Source organism: Muntiacus reevesi, chromosome 3 (genome assembly GCF_963930625.1).
Source record: "Muntiacus reevesi chromosome 3, mMunRee1.1, whole genome shotgun sequence".
NCBI classification, from domain to species: domain Eukaryota; kingdom Metazoa; phylum Chordata; class Mammalia; order Artiodactyla; family Cervidae; genus Muntiacus; species Muntiacus reevesi.
The window spans coordinates 89,437,385-89,459,569 of record NC_089251.1 but is presented as its reverse complement, the minus strand read 5'-3'; the positions used below and the strand labels follow the sequence as shown (position 1 = coordinate 89,459,569).

General features: G+C 59.5%; 1 protein-coding gene across 2 annotated transcripts; it reads left to right on the top strand.

Annotated features, from left to right (window-relative positions):
- The first annotated feature begins 477 nt into the window (after positions 1 to 477).
- On the top strand, positions 478 to 20,127 carry CYP26B1 (cytochrome P450 family 26 subfamily B member 1). Of its 2 annotated transcripts, none has more exons than XM_065929529.1 (6): positions 478 to 1,475; positions 4,945 to 5,169; positions 13,958 to 14,233; positions 14,503 to 14,658; positions 16,054 to 16,338; positions 16,694 to 20,127. In XM_065929529.1, the coding sequence occupies exons 1-6, from the start codon at positions 1,272 to 1,274 to the stop codon at positions 17,084 to 17,086; spliced, it is 1,539 nt and encodes a 512-aa protein (XP_065785601.1). In that variant the 5' UTR covers positions 478 to 1,271; the 3' UTR covers positions 17,087 to 20,127. The 2 variants fall into 2 exon arrangements, with proteins under 2 accessions (XP_065785601.1, XP_065785602.1); XM_065929530.1 differs by lacking the exon at positions 478 to 1,475 and adding an exon at positions 4,593 to 4,781.
- The last annotated feature ends 2,058 nt before the right edge of the window (positions 20,128 to 22,185 follow it).

The window sequence follows — 22,185 nt, the reverse complement described above, 5'->3', positions numbered from 1 at the left end:
AGGAGGCCGGCGGGCGCTCACACGCTCCGGCCGCCGGCCTCTCACCACGCCTCCGGCTTCGAGAGCGCGGCGGGGGGGTGGTGGGGAGGGTTGGGAGGCTTGGGGTGGTGGGGGTGGGAGGGGGGGGGCCCTGGCGAAGCGCCCACGGCGCAGCCTCCCGCCTCTATATAAACACACGCATCGCCTGGCTCTCAGAGGCACAAATTCACATTGAGGGAAGCTTTTAAAACCATCAGCCCTGAAATCCTGCCTCCGGCTTTTTCCCCCTCTTTCATTCCTTTTGCCTTCCTTTCTTTTTTCCCCCTTTCTTTCCCCAGCAGCAACTCCAGAGCCGAGAGACCGCGTCCCGGGACGGACTGCCTTTTCTTAATTGATACAATAGCCCAGCTCGGGTTTTCACCTCCTCCCCCAACCCCACCCCGCCTCACCCCTCCCGCCCGCCGCCGCCGCCGCCGCCGCCGCCGCCGCCGCCGCCCCAGCGCCCGCCCGGGGCTCTGTCGCCGGCTGCGTCCCGTCCGGGCCACGGGCCGCCGGCTCCGCACCCGCGTCCGCCTCGCCGCCTCGCCCGCCGCGCCCGCCTCGGGGGTGCAGCGGCGGCTCCGGGGCTCCGGCGCGCCGCCCCGGGCAGCCCAGGGGCGCGGAGCTCGGCCTCTCCACTCGCCTCAGCCGGGGAGCCTTCCCCCTCGCACCCAAAGTTTCTGGGTTCGTTGGAATTTGGGGATTCAGGATTTTTTTCCCTTTTTTTTTTTTTTAACCTAGGAATTTGAGGGGAAAACTTTTGACAAATCCATCGCACTTTCTCTCCGCTAGTTCTCTGGCCCCCTTCTTCTTCTTCTTTTTTTTCCCAAACAGGGGTAGGGGCTTACGAGAGAGACTCCCGCTGGACAAAGTTTTCCCCAAGTTTTCCGAGTGCGATGGTTGCAGGGAGAGCTAACCCACCAGCCTGATTCACGACTTCGTCTCGCCACCCCTCGAGCAACCCCTAAGCCCGCTATAAGGGAACAAACAAACAAACAAACAAACAAAGTTGCACTCCGAGTCGCCTCGTGTCTCCTCTCTCTCTTCTTTTAGGCGATTTCCCACCCCCCTCCGCTCTCCCCTCACAACCTCCACTTCCCTTCCCTCGGCCCCTTGCTCCTGCTCCGTTTCGGCTGGAGGTGCCAGGACCCACGGCCGCAGCCTCCCCTCCCCCGCCGCTCGCGTCCCTGCTCGTCTGGCCCTCCCCTCCCCCGCTGCGGCCCGCACAGCCAATCCCCCGAGCGGCCGCCAACATGCTCTTTGAAGGCTTGGAGCTGGTGTCGGCGCTGGCCACCCTCGCCGCGTGCCTGGTGTCGGTGACGCTGCTGCTGGCCGTGTCGCAGCAGCTGTGGCAGCTGCGCTGGGCGGCCACCCGCGACAAGAGCTGCAAGCTGCCCATCCCCAAGGGCTCCATGGGCTTCCCGCTCATCGGAGAGACCGGCCACTGGCTGCTACAGGTAAGGGCGCACTCACTCCGTTGCTCTCCAGGTTCCGCTAGCGGCGAGCACCGGGCGGATGGAGCCTCAGGCCGGCCAGGGGGCGCCGGGAGCCTGAAGGCACCAGTCCCCGCCCCGCCCCTTCCCTCCTCACCGCCTGAGCCGCCCGGGCTTCCCCGGCCCGCCTGCGGCGTGGTTCTGAGCCCGCTGGCGCCGGGTGCGCAGGTTCAAGGGGGTGGTAAGAGAGGTTCCTGGATCCCAGAGGGCTCCCAAGACTGACTTTTTCCAGCCGCGGGCGACTCAGCAGGGGTGCGTCTAGCGTCCCGGGGGCTTCCCGAGCCGCGCGAGTCGAAGGGGGCGTCCCGTCTTGAGCCGCCTTCGCCTCTCCTTCGCGTTCCCGCCCCAGTCGCCGTCGACTTCCCGGTCTTTGTCGGTGTACCTGGGACCCGAAAACCGAGTCAAGGAAAGAAAGAGTGGGCCAGTGGCAGCCGGGATTGCCGCTTAAAGACCCGGGCTGTGTTCCCGCCGCGTCCCGTACTGGCCACGCCAGGTACTACTGCCCTGGTCCACGGTTCGAGAAACTGTGTGTTTTGTGGTGGGGGAAGGAGGCACCCCAAGGAAAAGGAGAAGCCCGAGACCCGAGGCTTCGCGACTTTCGGAGAAAAGGGTCTATTTACTTACTGGGTGGGGACAGTTTAGCAGGGGAGAGGAACTTGGGAGAGGTGTGTGAGATCCATAGAGAGCGTTTGTGTTTGTTGTTAGACGCCGCACAAACCACACTGCCGGCGATAATGGGGGTGGGGCCTGTCGGGGACCAGACCCAGGTAGGTAATGGGGAAATTAATCTGCAATTAACCTCCTCAGGTGCGAGACAATCGCTTTCGCAATGTGTTACACAGCAGGCTTTTCTTTGGGATGGGGGTCCTCTGGGTTAACCGCGGGAGGTGTGTTGCGTGCGCGTATGCACGCGGGTTTGTCTGGCAGAAGCTAATGAGAATTAGCAGAAGGATGTCTGTACTGAAACAGACAGCCCAGGCCCAGGAAAGCTGAGGCGGGAGGTGAAGGCAGAGACCTGTGGGTTTAGAAGTGCGAAAGCTTGGCTTGAAATTAACAGACGCGTGCAATCCGCGCGTGCACACACAGACACCCAGCGCAGCCCCGCCCCGCCCGGAGCCAGTTGACAGCAGAGCCGGGGCGGGAGGGGCACGCGAGGTTCCTCTGCCCAGTGGTCTTCCCAAGACCCGGAATCAAATTCGTCTCTTCGCGGTTCGTGCAGCAAGGTGGGGTTCATTTCAACCAGTGAGACCTACATACCCCGCCCTCACCGCCGTGAAGAAATCCCTAGAGCCTCTCCCGTGCCAACACACTTAAAGGGTTAACTGCAGCGGTGGTCTAGGCTTTTGGCCGAGAATTTAGGAAATAAAATAATTCACAGGGGCGTCGGCCCCTGCCTTGTTATAGCCAATCTGCCGAATTCGCGGTCTGTCACCGCCCCCCACCTCCTTACCCCCCTCCCCCGGCCACCAACGTCCCCCTGACCTTTTCTCCGAATCCCTCTGGGCCTCTGGGGCTCCGCGTCCAACTCGCACGTAAGATGGGGAGTGGGAAGCAGGTCTACGCCTCCCCATCCGTCCGCCCCCGGGGAGCCCTTGACCCTCCCGGCGGGCGGGTAATGAGAGATGCGTGTAGAGGAGCAGTGAAGGGGTTAATGGGAACCCTCTGAATCCCAGCTTTATTTTTTCGGAGTCATTTATCAGATTTTACTGGGGGACCTCCAAGGGCTCTCCGTTTCCACCGTGCGCCATCTAAACAGAGCCCAGGGCTAAAAATACAACATTTTTGTATAAATTGGACTCGCGGCCCGAGCGGCCGCCCCTATGAAAGTCCTCTTTGTGAAGACCGTGGAAACGGCGGACAAATAACCCTTTATTAATACCACAAAAAACGCACTTTAATTATAGTTAGGCAGATCAGAGGCGGGGGGGTGGTGCGGCGGGAGAAAGGCGGCGGCGACCTCGGAAAATTCACAACCCAACTTTTGTGTCGAAAGAAAAGAAAAACAGAGGAAACGCAGGAGAGGAGCGAAGGAGAGTCAGACGGAGTGAGAGAGACCGGTACCTCGGGCAGAGCGAGGGAGCCCCGCTCCTCACCCCAGTTTGGTCGCACCTCCACCCTCGCCTTGATTTCTCTTAAAGGGGTAGACGCCGCCTAGAACTGCCGCAGAGTGGCGGGAGTTCTCCCCCACCCGCCAACCGGGAGGCGCGGGCGCTCCGGGCTCGCTCCCTGTCGCGCGCCCGGGCCGGAGGCACATGTGGAAAAGTGATTAGGGCTCCGGGTTCTGCAGAGTCACTTTTCGGCGGGGCTGGGGTGTGTACACATCTAACTGGCGAATACTTTTCCGCCGAAGAAAGGAAAGTGAGGAGGGGGACCAACCGGGGAAAAGAGGAAGCCGAGGGTCCCTTCGGGGGGTGCATGACCCCGCAGGTCTGGAGCCCGCATCCGCACGTCTGCTGGCGGGCAGGCGGGACAGCCTGACAGGTGGCGCCCCTCCCCTTTTGCACCGGGTTGCAGCCGCGGCCCGAGAAGGGTTAATGCGGGGTTGGGTGGCGAGCAACGACGTCAAAGGTGAGCGGGACGCCCCTGCCCCCGCCCCTCGGAGGTCCCCTCGGTTTCCGGTACCCTCGCGGGGCCAGCACAGCCAGCTCCTCCGAGCGCCCGGCCGGGGCCGGGGCCTGGCTCTGCTCGGCTCGCGCTGCCGCCGGGGATCCGGTTACCTGTGACGGCCGCGCCGCCCCGCCCCGCCCCGCCCCGCGGGAAGCGCCTTCCTCTGCGCTCGCGTTCCAAACTCCAAGGCGGCGACGAAAGTCCTGCTCAGTTATTTCGGGGCAAATTGCATTCGGAAAATCGCGGCTCCGGGCCCGTGACTGTACCCTGCGGAGCTCTCAGAGGGCCGCCGGGTCCCTTCGAGGCCCACACCCGCGAACGGAGGAAACCCCAACCCCCATCTGTAGTGATTGCCTCGGGGCACCGACCGCTCGCCGCTATAAATAATCTTTGGCCTGCGGCCACCCCGCGGGGTCTCGCCAGCCCGTGGCCGCGAGCCTGGAAATATTTATTCCGAGTGTCTCCCGAGCGCGAGACGAGGGAGGGGGGAGGCGGAGGCTCTAGTTTAGGGTCTCGCGGTCCGTGATACCTTTTCCCTCTCGCAAGTCATTACTAAAAAACCTCCCGCGGGGTGCCCTGGGCCTCTCGCCCCCTTGCATTATTTATTATTCCTCTAGGCCCCACTTCCCAGTTCTCGTGCATGCTATGAAAAATAAAACCTACGTGCGTGCGTGTGTATGTGTGTGAGTGGGGTAGGGGAGGGTAGGGAACTGGGGCCCGAGGTGGGGTCCTCCGCCCCCTCCCCCGCGGGCCCTCGAGGCTGGGCCTCCTGGACGTCCCATCTGGCGATGTGGGCCCTGAGAAATTTCTTGCGTGGCCCCTGCAGGGTTCTGGTTTCCAGTCGTCGCGGAGGGAGAAGTATGGCAACGTGTTCAAGACGCACTTGCTCGGGCGGCCGCTAATCCGTGTGACGGGCGCGGAGAATGTCCGCAAGATCCTCATGGGCGAGCACCACCTTGTGAGCACCGAGTGGCCACGTAGCACACGCATGCTGCTGGGCCCGAACACGGTGTCCAACTCCATCGGCGATATCCACCGGAACAAGCGCAAGGTAAGAGCCCCGCAACCGTGCTCTGATCCTCTTCTCGCGTGCCACCCCCTCGGAGTAGAGTTCTTGGCGCCCCGGGGACGTCCCCACCAGAATCCGCGCCCGTATTTGCACACCATGCGGGAGAATCCCGAAGCTCCCTGCCTAGACAGCGGCGATCCCAGATCCGGGGCCTGCACAGGCCTCCTCCGGGTCTGTCCTTTTGCTGGCCCACCGCACCGTGCGCAGTACCAGGCCCAAAGGGAGGGTCATTGGGAGTTGGTTTGGACAACTTGAACATGCGGCGATAGGGGCGTCTAAAGCCTGTCCCGTCGTGCTCCACAAACCTGGACAAAAAAGAGAGGGCGGACGGTGGCCAGCGCTCCTCCTTATCGCCCTTTGGAATCCCGAGGACTAGAAACGGCTCATTCTAAAATCACACCTAGCCTCCCCTGCTGCAGGTTGCTTTAAGGGCGCCGCAAGCAGGCGCGGGCGCCCGAGGGCACCTTGTGACCGCGGTTGCTGGCCCTTGCCTGGGAGGGGCGAGGTGAAATTTGGGCCACCGCGCTCGGATCTGGGCCGAGGGGGAAGTACGAGGGGTGGGGTAACAGCCGAGGGGGCGGCGGGGGATCAAAGCGCACCTACACCCCTCCCATAAAGAGGAAGAGAAAGTGGGTGTTTATCCTGTGGATTTCCCGAGCGCCTGGAAGAGGCGAGGAGGAGGCGAGCCAGCGCGCACGGAGCAAGCCTCCCCGCCCCCTCCCAGGGCTGCGCCGCCGCCGCGGCTCCGAGCGCGGGCGGCACGTGCTGTTTGAACTGCAGTAACCCGAAAGCTGAGCCGCCGGCGGGCGGGGCGCCGGCCCGCCGGCTTAAAGCAGCCGCGACGGGGGGGAGGCGGCGCTGCACGACCTCCCCTCCCTTCATTTTTTCCACTGGGTCTGAGGACTCACCAGGTTTGAAACCTAGAGGAAAGGGAGAGGCAGCCTGTGATCTCCGGGAAGAGTGGCAAGAGCCCGGGAGATAGAAGAGGCCACGGTGGGCAGCCCCCTCCGCCGAAAGTCTATGTGTGAACGGTGGAATTCATCCCATAGAGTTCGATGTCTTCCGAGAACTGCCAGCGAAGAGTAGTTCTTCGTAACAGACAAAAGTAGGAAAAATCAGAGGGGACTGGTCTGCACATGCCCACCTCCCGCCCCCCCTCCCCTGTAAAGCAAGCATTTCAGGGGCTGGGAAAGGGGCTTCTGAAGTAGTCTCTCCAGCTGCTTCACTGGAGCAGGAAGCAACTAAGAGAGCCCGGGGGCAGATGGGGAGGGTTCTCGGGAGTGGCGGGGAGGGGGCTGCGAAACACTTCTTTTCTTCTTTTGGTGTAACTCCACCAAAAGTTTATTTTAAAGAGTTAGGAGACAGCCTGAGACTCAGGAACCCAGTTCCAAAGAATGTGACTTAGAAAACGATTTTTGTCCTCCTCTCACAGAAGAGGACCCTGAGGTTGAGGGACTTGAAACAGGTCAGTTCGGTTCAGGTCAGTCGCTCAGTTGTGTCTGACTCTTTGCGACCCCATGGACTGCATGCAGCAGGCCAGGCTTCCCTGTCCATCACCAACTCCCAGAGGTGGGGAAACAGGTCGGGAAGGAGGAAAAGGCAGGGCAGGGCCTGCAACATTGGCTTCTCTGGGAAGAGCGTTTCTAAGCCGCCGAGGAGAGCCTACTCAGCCCTGCCCCACCCGGGGCTGCCAGAAGCTGAGGGTGGAGATTTGGCGGGGTGGGGGTGGGGGGCGGTGCTGGGAGGAAGAAAGCTTGGTCAGGAGCTGAGTGTGAGACCCTGGGGATGTGGAAGGTTTGTGGGGAGGCTCTTGCCTCGTAGTTCCATTCACCCTCTGCCTGACTTGGCTGTGGGCCTTCAGGTGGGGCAGGGCCCTCCTGGAAAGCCCCTTGGGTTTGGCTTTCTGTGGTCCATTTGGAAGGAGCGGGAGGGTGGGGGAGGGGGGACACAACGAATGCTGCTGGAGGAATACTCAGTGAAGGAAGCCTGAGGGACAGGGTGAGGTGGTGGGGCCTGGGAGAGGCCAGAAAGCTGGACCACAGAGGAGGCATAGAGAGTGTGTCTCTTCCTGGCACCCTTGCCCTCTAGCTCCTCCGGGTTCGGGAGCAGCCAGAGACCAGCTCATCCTGACAGAGACTTGGGGACCCTCTGTATGTACTGGTGTTGGTCTTGCTATGTGGCATGTGTGCGTTTTATGTTAAAATGACAGATGAAAAGGTCCTTCTCTCCCAAATCATTCATTGGTGTTCCTTCACCTTAAGTTTACTGAGTTAAATAGCAGGGCTTGGGCTAGAAACAAACATAGAAGCTAGGTATACAAACAGAAAGGCAGGGTCCTTGCCCTTGAAAAGTGGAATCTAGCTGGAGGGATGAGAAGAGAATACTCGGGGCACACATGTTGGTCCTGGAGAGAATGGCCTATTTGCTGGGCCCAGTGCCTGGTAGACCCAACTTGGCCAGGGTTGGGGCTGCCCTGTGCCACTCCTCCTGCCTTATCCAGCCCACACTGCAAGCAGGGACCCTAGCCTGCTTAGGTTAGGATGTACTCACAGGAAGTGGGGCCCAGGTGTAGTGAGGCCCTGCTGGTGGGGAACTAGGAGCGTCACTATTTCCATTGGGGCTGGTACCCCACCCCTTCTCTGGGAGGTCTGACCAGATGTGCTGGGAAGGGGTTCCTCACAGTCATCGCTGAAGTCCAGGTGTTTGTCCAGGCTGCCCTGGTGGTCTGGGGCCCAGAGGGGTAGGGTTGCCAGGGAGGATGAACGCCTCACCCAGTCTGACAGAATCCTCTCTGGACTCCAGGCCAGTGTGGTCATAGCCACCACCTCAGGTTCCGTCCCCCCTCCTTTGTTATGCCTCCCCTACCTGGGGCCTGGGGTGTCTCTGATTTGGGGGGAGGGACTGGATCTCTCTATGTATGCAGAGAGGCTGGTTGCCCTGGAAGAGTGCATGGAGAGAAGTAGAGAAGATCAATCAGGGGAGGATTATCAGAGACACAGAGGAGGGGGGCGGGGAGTTGTCATGGGTCGTCCTGGAAGCATCCAGGGCCCAACCCCACACACCAGGATCAGACATTTCCTCTTTTCCTTTGGAGCTAGGGCCCGGCTTCTTTACACCAAAGAGCCAGCATCTTCAGGGCATTTCAGACAGTGGCCCTGAGATTCTGCCAGAGAACTTGGAGTGCATCCCAGGCATGCACTTAGCTTTGTAACTCTGGACTGGAGAGACCCTAGGAGTGGTCTTCCTGCCCCTCCTACTCTGACCCCTGGCTCAGGGACTTCTATGGCCATGACTGAGATAGGTTTTGGGGGTAGGGATTAAGAAGCTCTGCCCGGCCACCCATGGCTCCTCACTGACTTAGGCTTTCGGCCCCCTGGGTGGGGATGGAGCTCAGGCTCAGGCTTATCGTACTTCTCTCAGAAATCCTGGGTATGCTGGGATTTGTGTCAGGATAGAGAGACCAGGAGGTGCTTCGGCAGGAGGGCAGAGCCAAGAGGGCCCTCGTTTGCGGGATCCTGAGGGAGGCCAGCTCAGACCCGCTCCGGTGGCCTTTGAACCAAGGCACAGCCTCTGGCTCCAAAGTCTTGTCCACCAGGTTCGGCTCAGGGCAGACGTTTCCACCTGGGTTGAATGGGAAGGCGGTGAATGGCCAGGCAGCCCTGCTCCTGGGAGCTGCCCCCGCAGAGCCTTTGTTCCGCCAGCGGAGGTCCTTCACCAAAAGTTACTGTAGCATCAGGGGCTTCTGAGGGGGCGGTTGACAGGAGCGGATGTCTCTGAAGGTCAGCGGGGGAGGGTGCCCACGGCCGGCTGCCAGGGCCCTGGGAGTGGTCTCCTCCCTCTGTGTACCCTTGTGTCGGGCAGGGGCAAGTGGTGTGGGGGCTGTCCTCTCCCTTCCCTCTCCCCACTGCGTCCTTCTCCCAGGGTGGGATGGATCCAAGACTGATGCTGAGGTGTGTGCTCACTCTCCCAGCCTTGGGGACAGTTGTGGCCTTGGCTGGCAGCAGCGAGGCTTGGCTGGGGTCTGCTCTGGCCCTGAGCCCTCTATGCCAGTTGTATCTGTCCCAGGTGCTCCAGGCTGAAGGGCAGAGGTTGGGGGTGTGCCTCGAGGGGCTGACAAAGTTTGAGAGTAAACCAGAGTAGCCACAACAGCTAGCCTTACCCTTAGATTAAATTGGGCCCTTGAGGAGCATCCCCTTCAGGCTCACAGATACATTGGAGTCCCCAGGACTGCTAGAGGCTGGCTCAGTGGGTTCGGAGTAGTGGGAGGCTGGGTATTCAGGGACCCTGGTGAGTGTGGCCCGTCATGCCCGGGACTGTGACCTTGGGAGGCTGCTCCTGCCTTGGGCCTCAGCTTTTCAAGGGAGTTTGTTTCTGGCTGGAGGAGGGATAGAAGGGTCTGGGAAGACCTTCTCAGAGTCTGTGGCCCAGCAGGGATGAACCAGGTGCTGCCCTCCCCTCACCCAGTGGGTGCTTTTGCCGTGTGTGGAAGAGTTAGGGGAGACGGTCAGAGCTGGACTCAAACAGGGGACAGAAACTCTGTTCCCACAGATGCTGAGGACCCAGAAGGGGCATGCACAGGCTGGACAGGGCGGGGCGGGGGGAGAGGGTGTCGTCTGGCCAGCACCTCCCCATCAGAGGGTCTGACTCAGGAGGCAGCCGGGGTGAAGTGGAGGTCCAGTGGAAATGCCAGGCAGCTAAGGGGTGATGTCCTCTCCTGTCCTCCCCCTTCCTTGAGCATAAAGTACACACCTCGGCGTCACTCCTGTGCTGTGCGGACAGCTGCCTCGGCGGCTGCCCGCCCTCTGTTATTCTTTCCACTCCGCAGGCTGCGGCTCCGGTGGCTTGGCGGGGTGGCCTGCCCGGGCCCCCACCCTCCCGGGCAGCCACTTCCATTCCTCCCAGTCTGAGTCACTGGCCCGGGGAGTGGGTTCCCTCTCCGGCTCTTCCAGCTTCGGAGGCTGCCCATCTTTCTCTGCATCCATCCAGTTGTGAGGGGGCAGTTATCTGACTGAGGGCGTCAGCACAGGGCCATGGGGGCCCGGTGAGCTACTCCCCTCCCAGGGTGAGATGTGGGGAGGGAGGCCTCGGGTGTGAGGGAGACATTTGCAGAAACAATCACAGGGAATTTGAGCCTTCACAAGCCCCCCTGGTGGTTACCCCAGCCCCCACTGTGGAATCCACTTTTATTCCAGGGAGAGGAAGAACCAGGGATGGGGATTCTTGAGCCAACTGCATTGCTGGGAAAGCCGGTAGAGATGGGGAGAGGGTTTCCAAGCACATCATCCTTCAAGGCCGGAGCCCATCCTGCTCAGGCCTTGCCTGAAGTTCCCCAGGTCTCCGGCACCCTGCCCTCCCAGCGCCGACCCAGATGGGGCGTTCCCTACCTGCTGCTCTCTCTGCCCGGCTCTGTGGAGCCCGGCCGGCTCCCGGTGACCTTTGTCCAGCATTCTTGGCTCACTTGTGGGAATTCCCAGGGAAGCCCCAGAGGGAAACAAAGCAGCCCTGGCTCCCGCTGCAACTGCGGTCAGGTCATGGGCTCTGGGGCCACGGGACACCCTTCCCCTCTTCACCCAGAGCTGCTCGGCCGGCGCCTTCCCCAGTGCCCGAGTGCTGACCCTGCCCGCCCCCGTGAGCCCCGGCCTCCCTCTGCCCTGGCCAGCACCTCCGCCTCCTCCTGGGCTTTGTGGCGGGCGGTGGTTTCTGGGCTGCCCCAGCTTTGGGAAGCGCCCGCGTTGTTAACCCTGGGCACAGTCCCAGGGATGAGGCCCTGGAGTTTCCCGGCGCCTGGGAGGCCCCGATGCCTGTGGAACAGCTGAGCAGGAGGCAGGAGCGTGGTCTTAATGACCACTGTGCAAAGCCCCCTCAGCTTGGAGTGCCCGCAACCTGCCTTTGCTTAGCTTCTCGTTTGGGTAGTTTTTCCACCTCAGGGGACCTCTAAGGAGAATCGTGGGACTTCCAGGAGGAAAGGGACCCCAGAGCATCCAGTTAGACTCCTGGATAGGTCAAGATAAGGGCCCTGGTTGGGGCTGCAATTCTTTCAGAAGCCTCACCTCAAAGAGCCTGCAGATTCAGGCATCCTGGGGTCATCTCAGCTTCTGGCCTTGCTCGGGGCCCCTTCCCCCTTGGCTGTCAGGTGTGGACCCCCTGCTCTGGAATCACTCTGCCCAGTAGTCCCAGGTCCTCTTGGGTCCTTCCTGTTGTCAGTGGCTCCCAAGGCTTGAGTAGGAGCAATTCAGCCAGCCATCGCTAGAGGGCGCAGGGAATGTAACCTTTGGGACAGGGCAGAGCTTGTCCCTGGGTCCTGTCTGGTCACTCTTTGGGGTGCCGTGGGGTCCCTCGGAGCTCCCCGTTTGGTAGTCCTGGAATGACCCCTCCTGAGCCACCATAGCCCATACAGAGTGTGTGATTAGGGGCCCAGCAGGCAATTATGCCATATGATTATGCCAGATTCTGGGCTTTGAAGGGGTAGTGTCTACTTAGGGACAGATGGATATTGGTGTTTATGTGATTTGTGCATTGAAAGGAACCTCAGAGGTCACCTCGTCCAGCCTCACCAGTTTACAGATGAGGAAACTGTGAGTCCAGGAGGTGATTTGGCCATGATCCTACAGTGAGTTAGTGGATGATCTGGGATTAAAACTCAGGTTTCCGGGTGCCAGCCCTGCCTTTTTCTATCACCCACTGCATGGACAGAGGAGCCTGTCAGGCTGCAGTCCACGGGATCGCAAGTGTCGGACACGACTTAGCAACTAAACCACCACCACCACTGCATCTTAGGAGCCTAGCTGGCTTCGACTTTGGCGGATCCTCGTCAGCGTGGGCCTCTGCTTGCTTCCCCCGCCCCCCCACCTCCACATGCCCACTTTGTGCCCAGGTCTTCCGTGTGCTGGGGGCCCTGGCTAGCCCCTGCTCCCTTTCCTTCAGAGTAGTGCCCTGGACTCTGCTCCCCACCGTCCCTGCCTGCCCTACCTCCAGCCTCCCTACAGAGGCCTGGCGGCCACAGAATTACCATCCTGTGTCCCTCATGAGCCTGCTCGGCTCATCAACCACTTTCTGTGGGCTCTTTGCTATTTTATAAGGGCCCCTAGTCAGCTGGTGTTGGGTTCTGGGGTAGTGCCCGGCTCCTACCCATAAAACTCTTGGACCAGGAGTGGAACCTGGAATCCTAAGAACACCAGCGTTGGAGGGGGGTGCCGAGGCAGGGAGCATGCTGGAGGGAGGTGGCCCTGGAAATTCCCCGGACCCCACAGCTGAGCAAGGTGTGAGTGACCTGGCCAGGCCTGGGCTGCCCTGGCCACCGCCCCTCATCCTTCTACATTTCAGCTGTCCCTTAGTAGCAGGAGCAGCCCCAAACAGTGCTGGTTTTTCTGCCCCTCACCGGCCTCCTTCCCTCCCTCCCTCCCTCTGCCCACCGGGAATTTCGGAATGAAAGTGCTGTTGTGAACGTCTGGCTGGGCCACTGAAGGGCCAGCACTGTTATTTCTGCAAACCAGCCCTCCCATTAGCCATGCAGGGCCGAGGCCAGGAAAATGTTACCTTTTCCTTCTTGAGCTGACTGCAGGGGAAATTCTCACATTTACAGTTTGTGCGGTGGTTGTGTTTGGGGGCAGGAGGGGAGGGCGGGCGCGTGTGTGTGGTTTGCGTGGGGCTGATTGGGGGTGGCTAGAGGGATATTTGTCTCCTTCCTCTGCTCTGCCCCTCCCCTCTCTGCCTTTCCTGATGACCTTTCCCTAGGCATTGGTGGGGGCACCCCACTTCTTTCTGTCTCCAGGGATTGGGGCTAGAGGTTGTTGGTTGCCAGTGAGACCCACAGGCCATCAGTAAATAAACTCACATTTTACCCTCTCCTCTACACCTTGGGCAGCAACGTGAAACTCTGCACAGGGGCATCGGGGTGAGGAGGGGCAGGGAGGCTAAGGACTTCTTTGCTCAGGAATTGGGAGGACAGAAAGCAAGGGAGGTGGAAGCAGACTCACTGGCTACTTAAAATGAACTGGGAAGATGCAGGGAATTAAAAGACCTTCTGTTTTGCTTTCTCATCTTTTGAGGTGGAAAGCCTTGCCTTCATCCCCCTGCCTCCAGACCCGGTCACAGTGCAGACTTCTGGATGGCACAGTAACAGACCCCTAGATCTCCACCTTAGGTGTTTTGCAGGGAGTGAGAGTAACCTTGGGTCTCAGGAAGTTCTGCTTGCAGTCTAGCCTTAGAGTCTCTTGTTCTCCCATCAGTGGAATAAAAGAGCCACCTCCTGCTTTCCACCTCTTCCTTGTCCAGTCCAATCACCTGTGTTCTGTCTCTGCTGGGCACGTCTGTGCCGTGGCCTGGGCATTCGGGAATGGCCCCTGCAGTGGAGGGGCCTCCCGTCCGGCCCTGCCCAGCCCCCTCGTGTTGCCGCTCATGCTGGTATGGCCACATGGCCTATAGACCTGTTGGCAGCTGGACTGCCGGGTCTCCGGCTTTGCCATTGTCTGGAGCACATGCTTTTCTGGGGCTTTAGTAAGGAATGACAGCTCAGGTCACCCTGTGAGTGATGTTGAATGTCCCAACTCTGTGAACTGTTTCAATTCCATCCTTCCCCTGCCTTCCCTTCAAGACCTGGGCAGTGGGAGGGGGGCTCAGAGTGGAGGAGCCAGCCGAGGGACTCTGGCTGGAGATGGGAAGGCTTGAGGCTAGTCGGGGTAAGGACCTGGAGTTTCCCTGATCGTGGTCATGGGAACTGCGCTTTGGTTGGGCTGGCCCGAGTCCATCTGACCAGTTCACTCCTCTGCAGGTCTTCTCTAAGATCTTCAGCCACGAGGCCCTGGAGAGCTACCTGCCCAAGATCCAGCTGGTGATCCAGGACACGCTGCGTGCCTGGAGCAGCCACCCCGAGGCCATCAACGTGTACCAGGAAGCTCAGAAGCTCACCTTCCGTATGGCCATCCGCGTGCTCTTGGGCTTCAGTATCCCCGAGGAGGACCTGGGGCACCTCTTCGAGGTCTACCAGCAATTTGTGGAGAACGTCTTCTCCCTGCCCGTCGACTTGCCCTTTAGTGGCTACCGGCGGGTAAGTACCCAGGGCGTGGGAAGAGATGAGATGGGCATCCGTGAGCCCCCCTCAGGGAGGGGCAGCTGACCGCTAAGACAGTCACTGGTCACATTGGCAGAGAGGGGTTTCAGCGGGAGGGCATGGTGGACCCTTCACCTGGGATCTCTGCTGCTTAGTTGGGAAATTCTCAGAGGATTCTCTACCCCACCCTGCCAGACCTTGGGAGGAGGCCCTCGGTGACCCTGCCCTTCCCTTTGGGTAACCAGACGGCCTCCTCCCTGCCTCAGGGCATTCAGGCAAGACAGACCCTACAGAAGGGCCTGGAAAAGGCAATCCGGGAGAAGCTGCAATGCACACAGGGCAAGGACTACTCGGACGCGCTGGACATCCTCATCGAGAGCAGCAAGGAGCACGGGAAGGAGATGACCATGCAGGAGCTGAAGGTGGGGCACCCCCACCCCTGGCCCAGGCAGCGCAAGTACCCGGACTCCACCCTGGGGCTGCATGTGCACCTATGTGGGTGGGGCCGTCCCTTCCCTCCCCATGACTTGCTGTGCACACCGTCCTGGTGATGACCTGGTCCCCAGAGCAGCTGGGCCCCATGCTCTCCATCCCACCACAATTCCCTCTACCATTTTGGAAAAGATGCTGAAAATTGACTCCTAGAAATCTCGAACAGATGTGGCGTCAGGGGCATTGTCGAACCCCTCATCTGCTCCTCACCGCCAACCCTCCCCCCATTCCAGTGTTCACTATTTCAGTGCATTTTGTGGTCATAGTGGCCTTAGGAGCTCACCTAGGGAAATGAGGCCCAGAAGGAGAAGTCACTTGCCGGAGGGTGGCCTCAGCCCTTGGGGAGCAGCAACCTTTTCAAGTTGGAGGCACAGCCTGCCTGGCACTGGCCAAATCCAGCTGGGCTGCTGGCCCCGAGACTGTCCTCACTGGGCTCCAAGAAAGGCTTCCTGCCTACCCTTTCTTGAGGTGGATGTTCATCCTCACTTAGACTCTGCTGCCCACATGCTTCCCAGGTGCCCGTGGACACTTACCACCAACTGTTCCATCCCTGTCTCTGCTTCCCCATATCCTCACTCAGGGATTTTTTTTGTGTGTTTGTTTGTTTTAATCTCTGATGAGCCAGGAAGGAGCTCAAAAGACTTTCCCATTTCATAAGAAGTTTTGTGACTTGTAGTAGTGCCATGGCAAGTAAGGGACATACTCGTTCACTCCGCTTTCTGGGCTCGGCATCCATATTTGTAAAATGCAGGGCTTGGAACAAGATGGCTTGGGGAGGCCTTTCCATGGGGCACCATTGCTCCCCAGAGGGCCCTGGAGGGGCTCTAAGTCACTGGGGGGCCACCTCGCCTCAGCCTTCTCATTGGGGGTCCCATCCCAGTCCTCCTGCCTCCTTACCCTCTCAGCTGTCCTAACCACCTTCCACCTCCCTCCTTCTCCTGAGGAGGGAGGAAGAGCTGGGGCTGCCAGTCCGGAGGCCCAGTTGGAGACCCTGTACCACACTCTACTGGCCTGAACAGTGCCTACTGCTTGGGATTTGCTCTTTTTCCTGTGCGCTCACTGCACTGATGAGGGCCGATGGCCAGCTCTGGAATCCAGCAGTGAGTGGGAAGCAGCTGTGCCCCTTAGGACTTTTAGGCTCGTGCCTCTGCCCAGCCAGGGGACTGGACCTATGTCGGCCATGGCCAACATGCCCCAGCAATGTGAGGCTTAGAGGAAGCACCAGGGCTCAGATGGATGGCCTCAGAGTCAAGGGGACATGGGTAGAGGGGCTGCTGCCAGGCTGAATGCAGGTTGCAAGCAGTGCCTCCTCTCCACTGCTGCAGGACGGGACCTTGGAGCTCATCTTCGCTGCCTACGCCACCACCGCCAGCGCCAGCACCTCACTCATCATGCAGCTGCTGAAGCACCCGGCCGTGCTGGAGAAGCTGCGGGAGGAGCTGCGTGCCAAGGGCCTCCTCCACAGTGGCGGCTGCCCCTGCGAGGGCACACTGCGCCTCGACACCCTCAGCGGGCTCCACTACCTGGACTGCGTCATCAAGGAGGTCATGCGCCTGTTCACGCCGGTCTCCGGCGGCTACCGCACCGTGCTGCAGACCTTTGAGCTCGACGTGAGACTCCCGTGGGCTGTGGGGTGGGCTGGTGGGAAAGATCAGCTCCCCATGGGGTACCTCAGTCTCAGTCTCGTGGGAAGACGATGCTGACTTTCAGGGAGCTTTCAGGCTGGTGGGAGGGTCCTTGCCCCAAATGCCGGGTCAGATGCAGCCCCCCTGGGTGTCCTGTGAAGCTGCCTGGAGACATCTATAAATAGGTGGACTGACATGCTCGAAGGAGAGCCTGGCCAGGCCCCCAGGACCACAGTGGGAACATCTGGGTGGGGGTTGGCAGGCAGAAGGTCCCGGGTCCTCTGAGACCCCCTCTGGTTCTCACCACCCCTTCCCGTCCCTTCCCCTACCTTGCCTCCAGGGTTTTCAGATCCCCAAAGGCTGGAGCGTCATGTACAGCATCCGGGACACACACGACACGGCGCCCGTGTTCAAGGACGTGAACGTTTTCGACCCCGATCGCTTCGGGCAGGCGCGGAGCGAGGACAAGGACGGCCGCTTCCATTACCTCCCTTTCGGCGGCGGGGTCCGAACCTGCCTCGGCAAGCACCTGGCCAAGCTGTTCCTGAAGGTGTTGGCGGTGGAGCTGGCCAGCACCAGCCGCTTTGAGCTGGCCACCCGGACCTTCCCCCGCATCACCCTGGTGCCCGTCCTGCACCCTGTGGATGGCCTCAGCGTCAAGTTCTTTGGCCTGGACTCCAACCAGAACAAGATCCTGCCAGAGACCGAGGCCATGCTGAGCGCCACGGTCTAAGGCACCAGGCCTCGGGGTGGGAGCGATGGAGGGTAGAAACCTGTGTGTGGGTGGGGTCGGAGCCTGGGGACGGGGGAGGGCCCCCAGGCCTTGCTCTCCCCTGTTCCCCTACCTGGCAGACCTGCCCCAAGTCAAAAGGGGCCCATCCTCTGGGGCTGGGCCCTCCCCCGACCCCTGCTTCTCTCTAGTCTCTCTGGTCCCCAGCAGCTTAGCCCCCAGGAAAGGGCCTGGCCCCCCGGCCCCGCATGCCCGTCACAGTGTTAACCGTCGGCTGTGCTGCAGCCTGTGCTTGTGATGTTCTGAACTGGTCTCCCCCCCCCCTTTTCTTCTGGACTCTTAGTTTGAGGTCAGGTGGTTGACATGGGGAGGGAGAGAAAGAGGTGCCCCGCTGGCCCTCTCTCCAGCACCCCGCGCCCTGCCTCGGCTCAGACAGGCGAGTGCCCCTCCCGCTGTGGCCACCCACCGCGGGGAACAGCATGGTGGGTAATAGAACATCAGTCACCCTCGGCAGAGCGGCGATGGGTTGTCCCAGACTGGAGGCCCAGCCCTTGTCATGTGGGACATTTGAAATTACCTATTGCTGCTACTTTTCTCTCTTCTGACCTTGGGGCAAAGGAGCCCCAGGCCCTGTCCTCCCAGCGTCCTCCCTGGCGGCCCTGGGCACGCGCACTGACACCCCCACCTTCCCAGCAGGCGGCTCAGAGCCCACCTGCTCCCGGGACACCCACGCCCAAGGCCCTCTGCCCACGGGCTGACCCCGCACCCCATCCCCCATATTTATTCACTGATAAAACCGACTCTTGGTGTTACTGGGACTGGAACAAGCATTCCGCCGTCCCCTGGCTTCCATCCCAGCTGTCCCAGGCAGGACTTCTGCAAGTGACCCAGTCCCCAGCCCCCATCCCCTGCCACCGCCGGCCAAGGGTCGAGCGGCTCCCCCAGGCACCAGACCTTCTGTGGGTTCAACCTCGGAGTCTCACGGGGTGAAATCCAGTGGGTCTGCCTTTGTCCCTGGGGGAGATGGGGGGACGGCCCACTGCTTCCCTGCCCACCCGCTCTGTCGGCAACCTGGGGCACAGGGGCTTTAGAGGCTGCTGCCGTCTCCCACTTGTCCCTGTTCACCGCGGTGCCCCACCTCTGGCTAGTGAGTATGGAGAAGGATACGGGTTCTTTCTTCTGACGGGGAGCCAGGGCCTCCGTCATCCCTCCCTTGACCCCCTTTGCCCTTGGAAAGGTGTCCTTGAAGTCCCTTCCCACCTCTATGCCACTGTCTGCTTAGCCCAGCTCAGGGGTGTGGGGACCAGATGAAAGCCAGGGGAGGTGAGCGCAGAAGGCAGCCCTCCCCCGCCGGAGGCGGCTCGAGGTGGCTGTGGGGAGCGCTGCAGCAGAGAGCTGAGGAGGAGGGTACGTGCGACTTGTCAGGTGATTTGGTTGAAAATGAGCGGTCAGTGGATGGAGGAGGAATAGCTCCTGCCACTGGCATTTTGAGTGTTGGCAATTAGGGATGCCTCCCGGGATGGTTTTGGGCCTCTGGTGAGTCTCTCAGTGATTTTGTCTGTTTTCAAATTTGTCTTTGCTTTACATGTTTCTCTGTTGGCTTCTGATGTTATAAAAGCAGTGAATCCTCTTTAGGAGAAAATAAAAAACACACAGAAGAATAATGCGGGACAGCAGCCCCCCCAGTGGGCTCTCGGCAGCACTGACTCAGTGGCTTCCCAGTGGCGTTCAGTGGGCAGGTGGCAGACCTCCACGCCTGCCCCCACCCACGGTTACCTTGTGCTGGGCTTTACGGGAATGGTTTGTGCCCACGGACTATTCTGTGACACCCATTCTCAAGTATTTCATTCGGTTCCTACCTTTTCATCATTTAAAAAGTCAGTGCAGCACAGACATTATTGACAAAACTTGACATTAAAAAAATAGTAATATTCTCAATTTCCCCCCACCCCATTCTGAAAAACAGGCACCCCCCCCCCAAAAAAAAAAAACGTGTTAAGGACTCATCAAAGCTTGCGAAACAGCTGCATGGTACACCAGAATTTGTCCCCTACAAAAAGCCCAGTCTCTGGAAGGTCCATGCTCTTCTACGCTGACCCATCTTACCCCGAGCCAATTGTCTTTTGCCTGCTATCTAGGATTGTAGTAAGTGCAGATTCAGACAGAAAACCTGCCAGGCCTGGCCCTGGCAAGGGGCAGGGAGCTGGAGGGCTGTGGGAAGCTTCAATGGCCTTCAGTTTCGGCGACCAGACTGGGAGGGGCAGAGAAGGCAAGACAGAGGATCCCTGTGAGGGAGGGAAGAAGGATTACTTACCCCACTGGGTCTCAAAGGGGTTAAGAAGAGAACTGAAGAAAGCTCTTGACTGGCTGACAGGAGGGTTTCAATGTCGAGACTCATCCATCTCTCCTCTTTGCATCCATCCGTGTCTGTGTGCTTGTTGTAGGTTTTATAGCGGTAGCATTAGATGGGTGATGTGTTCTCACTTACCATTCCTACTATTGTAACTTGACATTAAAGAGGCAGAACCCCACAAAGCTCTTCACGCCATGGGCTTGCAGATTGAAGCACTTTCAATGTTGGGCGCTGGCATTTGTGTTCTGGGCATCATCTTGACTCTGCCCAGATCGCTCTAATTTTATACACAAAACTTGTTTTTTCATAAATGTTATAATTTTGTGTCTGTCTTTATAAACTATTATAAGTACTATTTTTGTTATAATTCAAAATAGATATTTAGTATAAAGTTTTTGCTGTTAAATATTTGTTATTTAGTAAAATATGAATTGTTTCCTCTATTGTAAACATGGTTCAAAATATTAATATGTTTTTATCACAGTTGTTTTAATATTAAAAAAAGCACTTGTGTGTTTTGTTTTGATATGAACCTGGTGCCGTGTGAGTGTTTTTGCTGTCATGTGGTTTTACTCTGTATATAATATTCCACGTTGCATATTAAAAAAAATGTTGTGCATTTTGTGATTTTGGAAATACTCAATGTGGCTCTTTTATAGGCTTCCATAATAAACCATGAAGACTCACCCTCGTTTGGCTCTGTGGTCTCTGCTTTTTCAGTTCCCTGAAAGGGTCCTCCTGGCCACCCACAGTCCCTTCAATGACACCCAGTCCCACCTGCTTCTCAGGGAGGAAGGCCTTCCCTTCGGGGTTGGTCTTGAAAGGCCACACCACCCCCTGCCCTGATTCCCTGTGTGAAGGCGCAGAGAGGTTTGTGGCTGTGTCCTGGGAGCAGCAGGTCCCCTGGGGAGGGGAGGCTGTACTTGGATGGTCACTGGCCCCAGAAGCCTGATGTGGGATGGAATGACTGGAAGCTGAGTCCTGGCCACGTGGCTGGGCCAGGTGTCGCAACCAGAGTGCTGCAGAGTCCCGCTTGTTTACATGAGTGAGGACATGGGTGTTCACAGCCACGCGCCGAACAGGAGAGCAGAACTCAGTTCTCCTGACTTCCAGTCTCACAACCCATGAGGCACTTCTCAGGGCTATCTCATAGGTGTCGCAGGAACACCTTGATTCTGGGATCAAATCAGTTTGCGAAAGGGCTCGAACAGAATCAGGCACAGATTCCTTCTCTCAGGCATGCTGAGGGGCTGGACAGTGTGGAGCTCACAGGCTACAGGACTCCCCAAGCCCACTTGGTGACTGAAACCATGCCCTCTTTGCCCGTTCTCACACTGTGGCTGTCATAGAGCCCAGAGATGACCCTGCAATAGGCATGTCGTCCAGTGCCAGACAATGAACGTCCAGGGCAGTCCCTAAAACGGAGGGGCTGTGGGTGGGGACGGAGCGAGGGCAGTGAGTAGGAAAGCCGTGGCCCCTGGAGCTACACCAGGCACCGGGGGACCCACCCCTGGCAAGTGCCAAGCCTCACAATGCCCAGGCCAGTCCAGATCCTGTCTGTGCCTGGGCCCTTCCTCGGAGCCTGGGGAATGAAAGTCCCCACTGAGCTGGCCTGAAAAAGGCCCGTTTTGTGGCTGCAGTGTTTCTTTCTGATACAGTCAGGCAGACCCAACCTCAGCCCAGACGGAGCCTCTCACAACCTGGGTCACAGAGCTGGGCCACCCAGAGGGGCGTCACCAGCATCTCCTGGGCAGTGCCCAGGTAGGCTGCTTCACCCTTGCTTTGCTTCCCCACCCCAGATCTGTACTCCCCAAGCCCCAACTTCCACCCTGGGGAGGGGAGAGCAAGGTGATCCCCTGTTTCCTTAAGCTGAAGCAGAGTCTCAGCATAGCAGGGATGTTTCAGAGCCATGCAGAAGCAGAGGGTGTCCTGTGCCAGAATGGGGGCCACCTGGCCTGAACAGCACAGGCCCCACCCAAAGGCTCTCTCAGACTTGAGGACTCCAGGGTCAGCAAGAAGCAGCAACAGACACCCCCAGCTTCCACCAGGAAACGTGCCAGTGGAAGGCAGTAGTTGTTCAGAGAGTAAATTCCATCTCTCCCGGTGGAATGTCCTGTGGGGCGGCAGAGGTGAAGGAAGCCTGGTCCTCGGGCTGCCCTCGGCCTGACCGTGCTGCCATGGGGTGGAAGCGCCTGGCTGGGCGGGTGGCTGGCCTGTCATCACCCAGTCTGTCCTGGCCTCTCCCCCGTGGGCCCAGCGGGCCGGTGACGTCTCCCGCACGGCCGCCTGCCCCTGGGATCTCCTGGCCTGGAAGGAGAACACAGGCCGCTGTGGACAGGCCGACACGGCCGCTGTTTGTCTAGGGGCTGGGGCGCCAGGTTGGAGGGAACTCACAGACCGCACATTCTGCCACCTCCCAGCACTTTTCCAAAACAGCCTGCCTTGGTTGGGCCTGGCTGCCTGGGGTGGCCGGGGGCTGGGCGCCAGGAACAGGGCAGGCGAAAGCAGGGCCTCAGGGCCAGCGAGTGAGGTGACCAGGTGAGGGCAGAGACAGCCCTCTGCCAGAGCCAGTCTGTGGGCTGGGCCTTGGACTGGGGCAGGGGGAGGACTGTGTGTGTCTGTGTTGGGGGCTAAAGGAAAAACAAACCTGACCTGCCTGAGTCCTCAGCTGAGCCAGCCAGACTCTGTTCCTCACAGAGGCTCTGAAGCTCTGAGCACGGTGTGGAGGCGGTGATGGCAAAGCAGCAGG

Excerpts from the sequence above, each read along its gene's own strand:
- CYP26B1 (XM_065929529.1), top strand. The coding sequence starts at position 1,272 with ATGCTCTTTGAAGGCTTGGAGCTGGTGTCGGCGCTGGCCACCCTCGCC. Across the intron at positions 14,234-14,502 it reads CCTTTAGTGGCTACCGGCGG|GGCATTCAGGCAAGACAGAC; the intron begins GTAAGTACCCAG and ends TCCCTGCCTCAG. Across the intron at positions 14,659-16,053 it reads TGACCATGCAGGAGCTGAAG|GACGGGACCTTGGAGCTCAT; the intron begins GTGGGGCACCCC and ends CCACTGCTGCAG.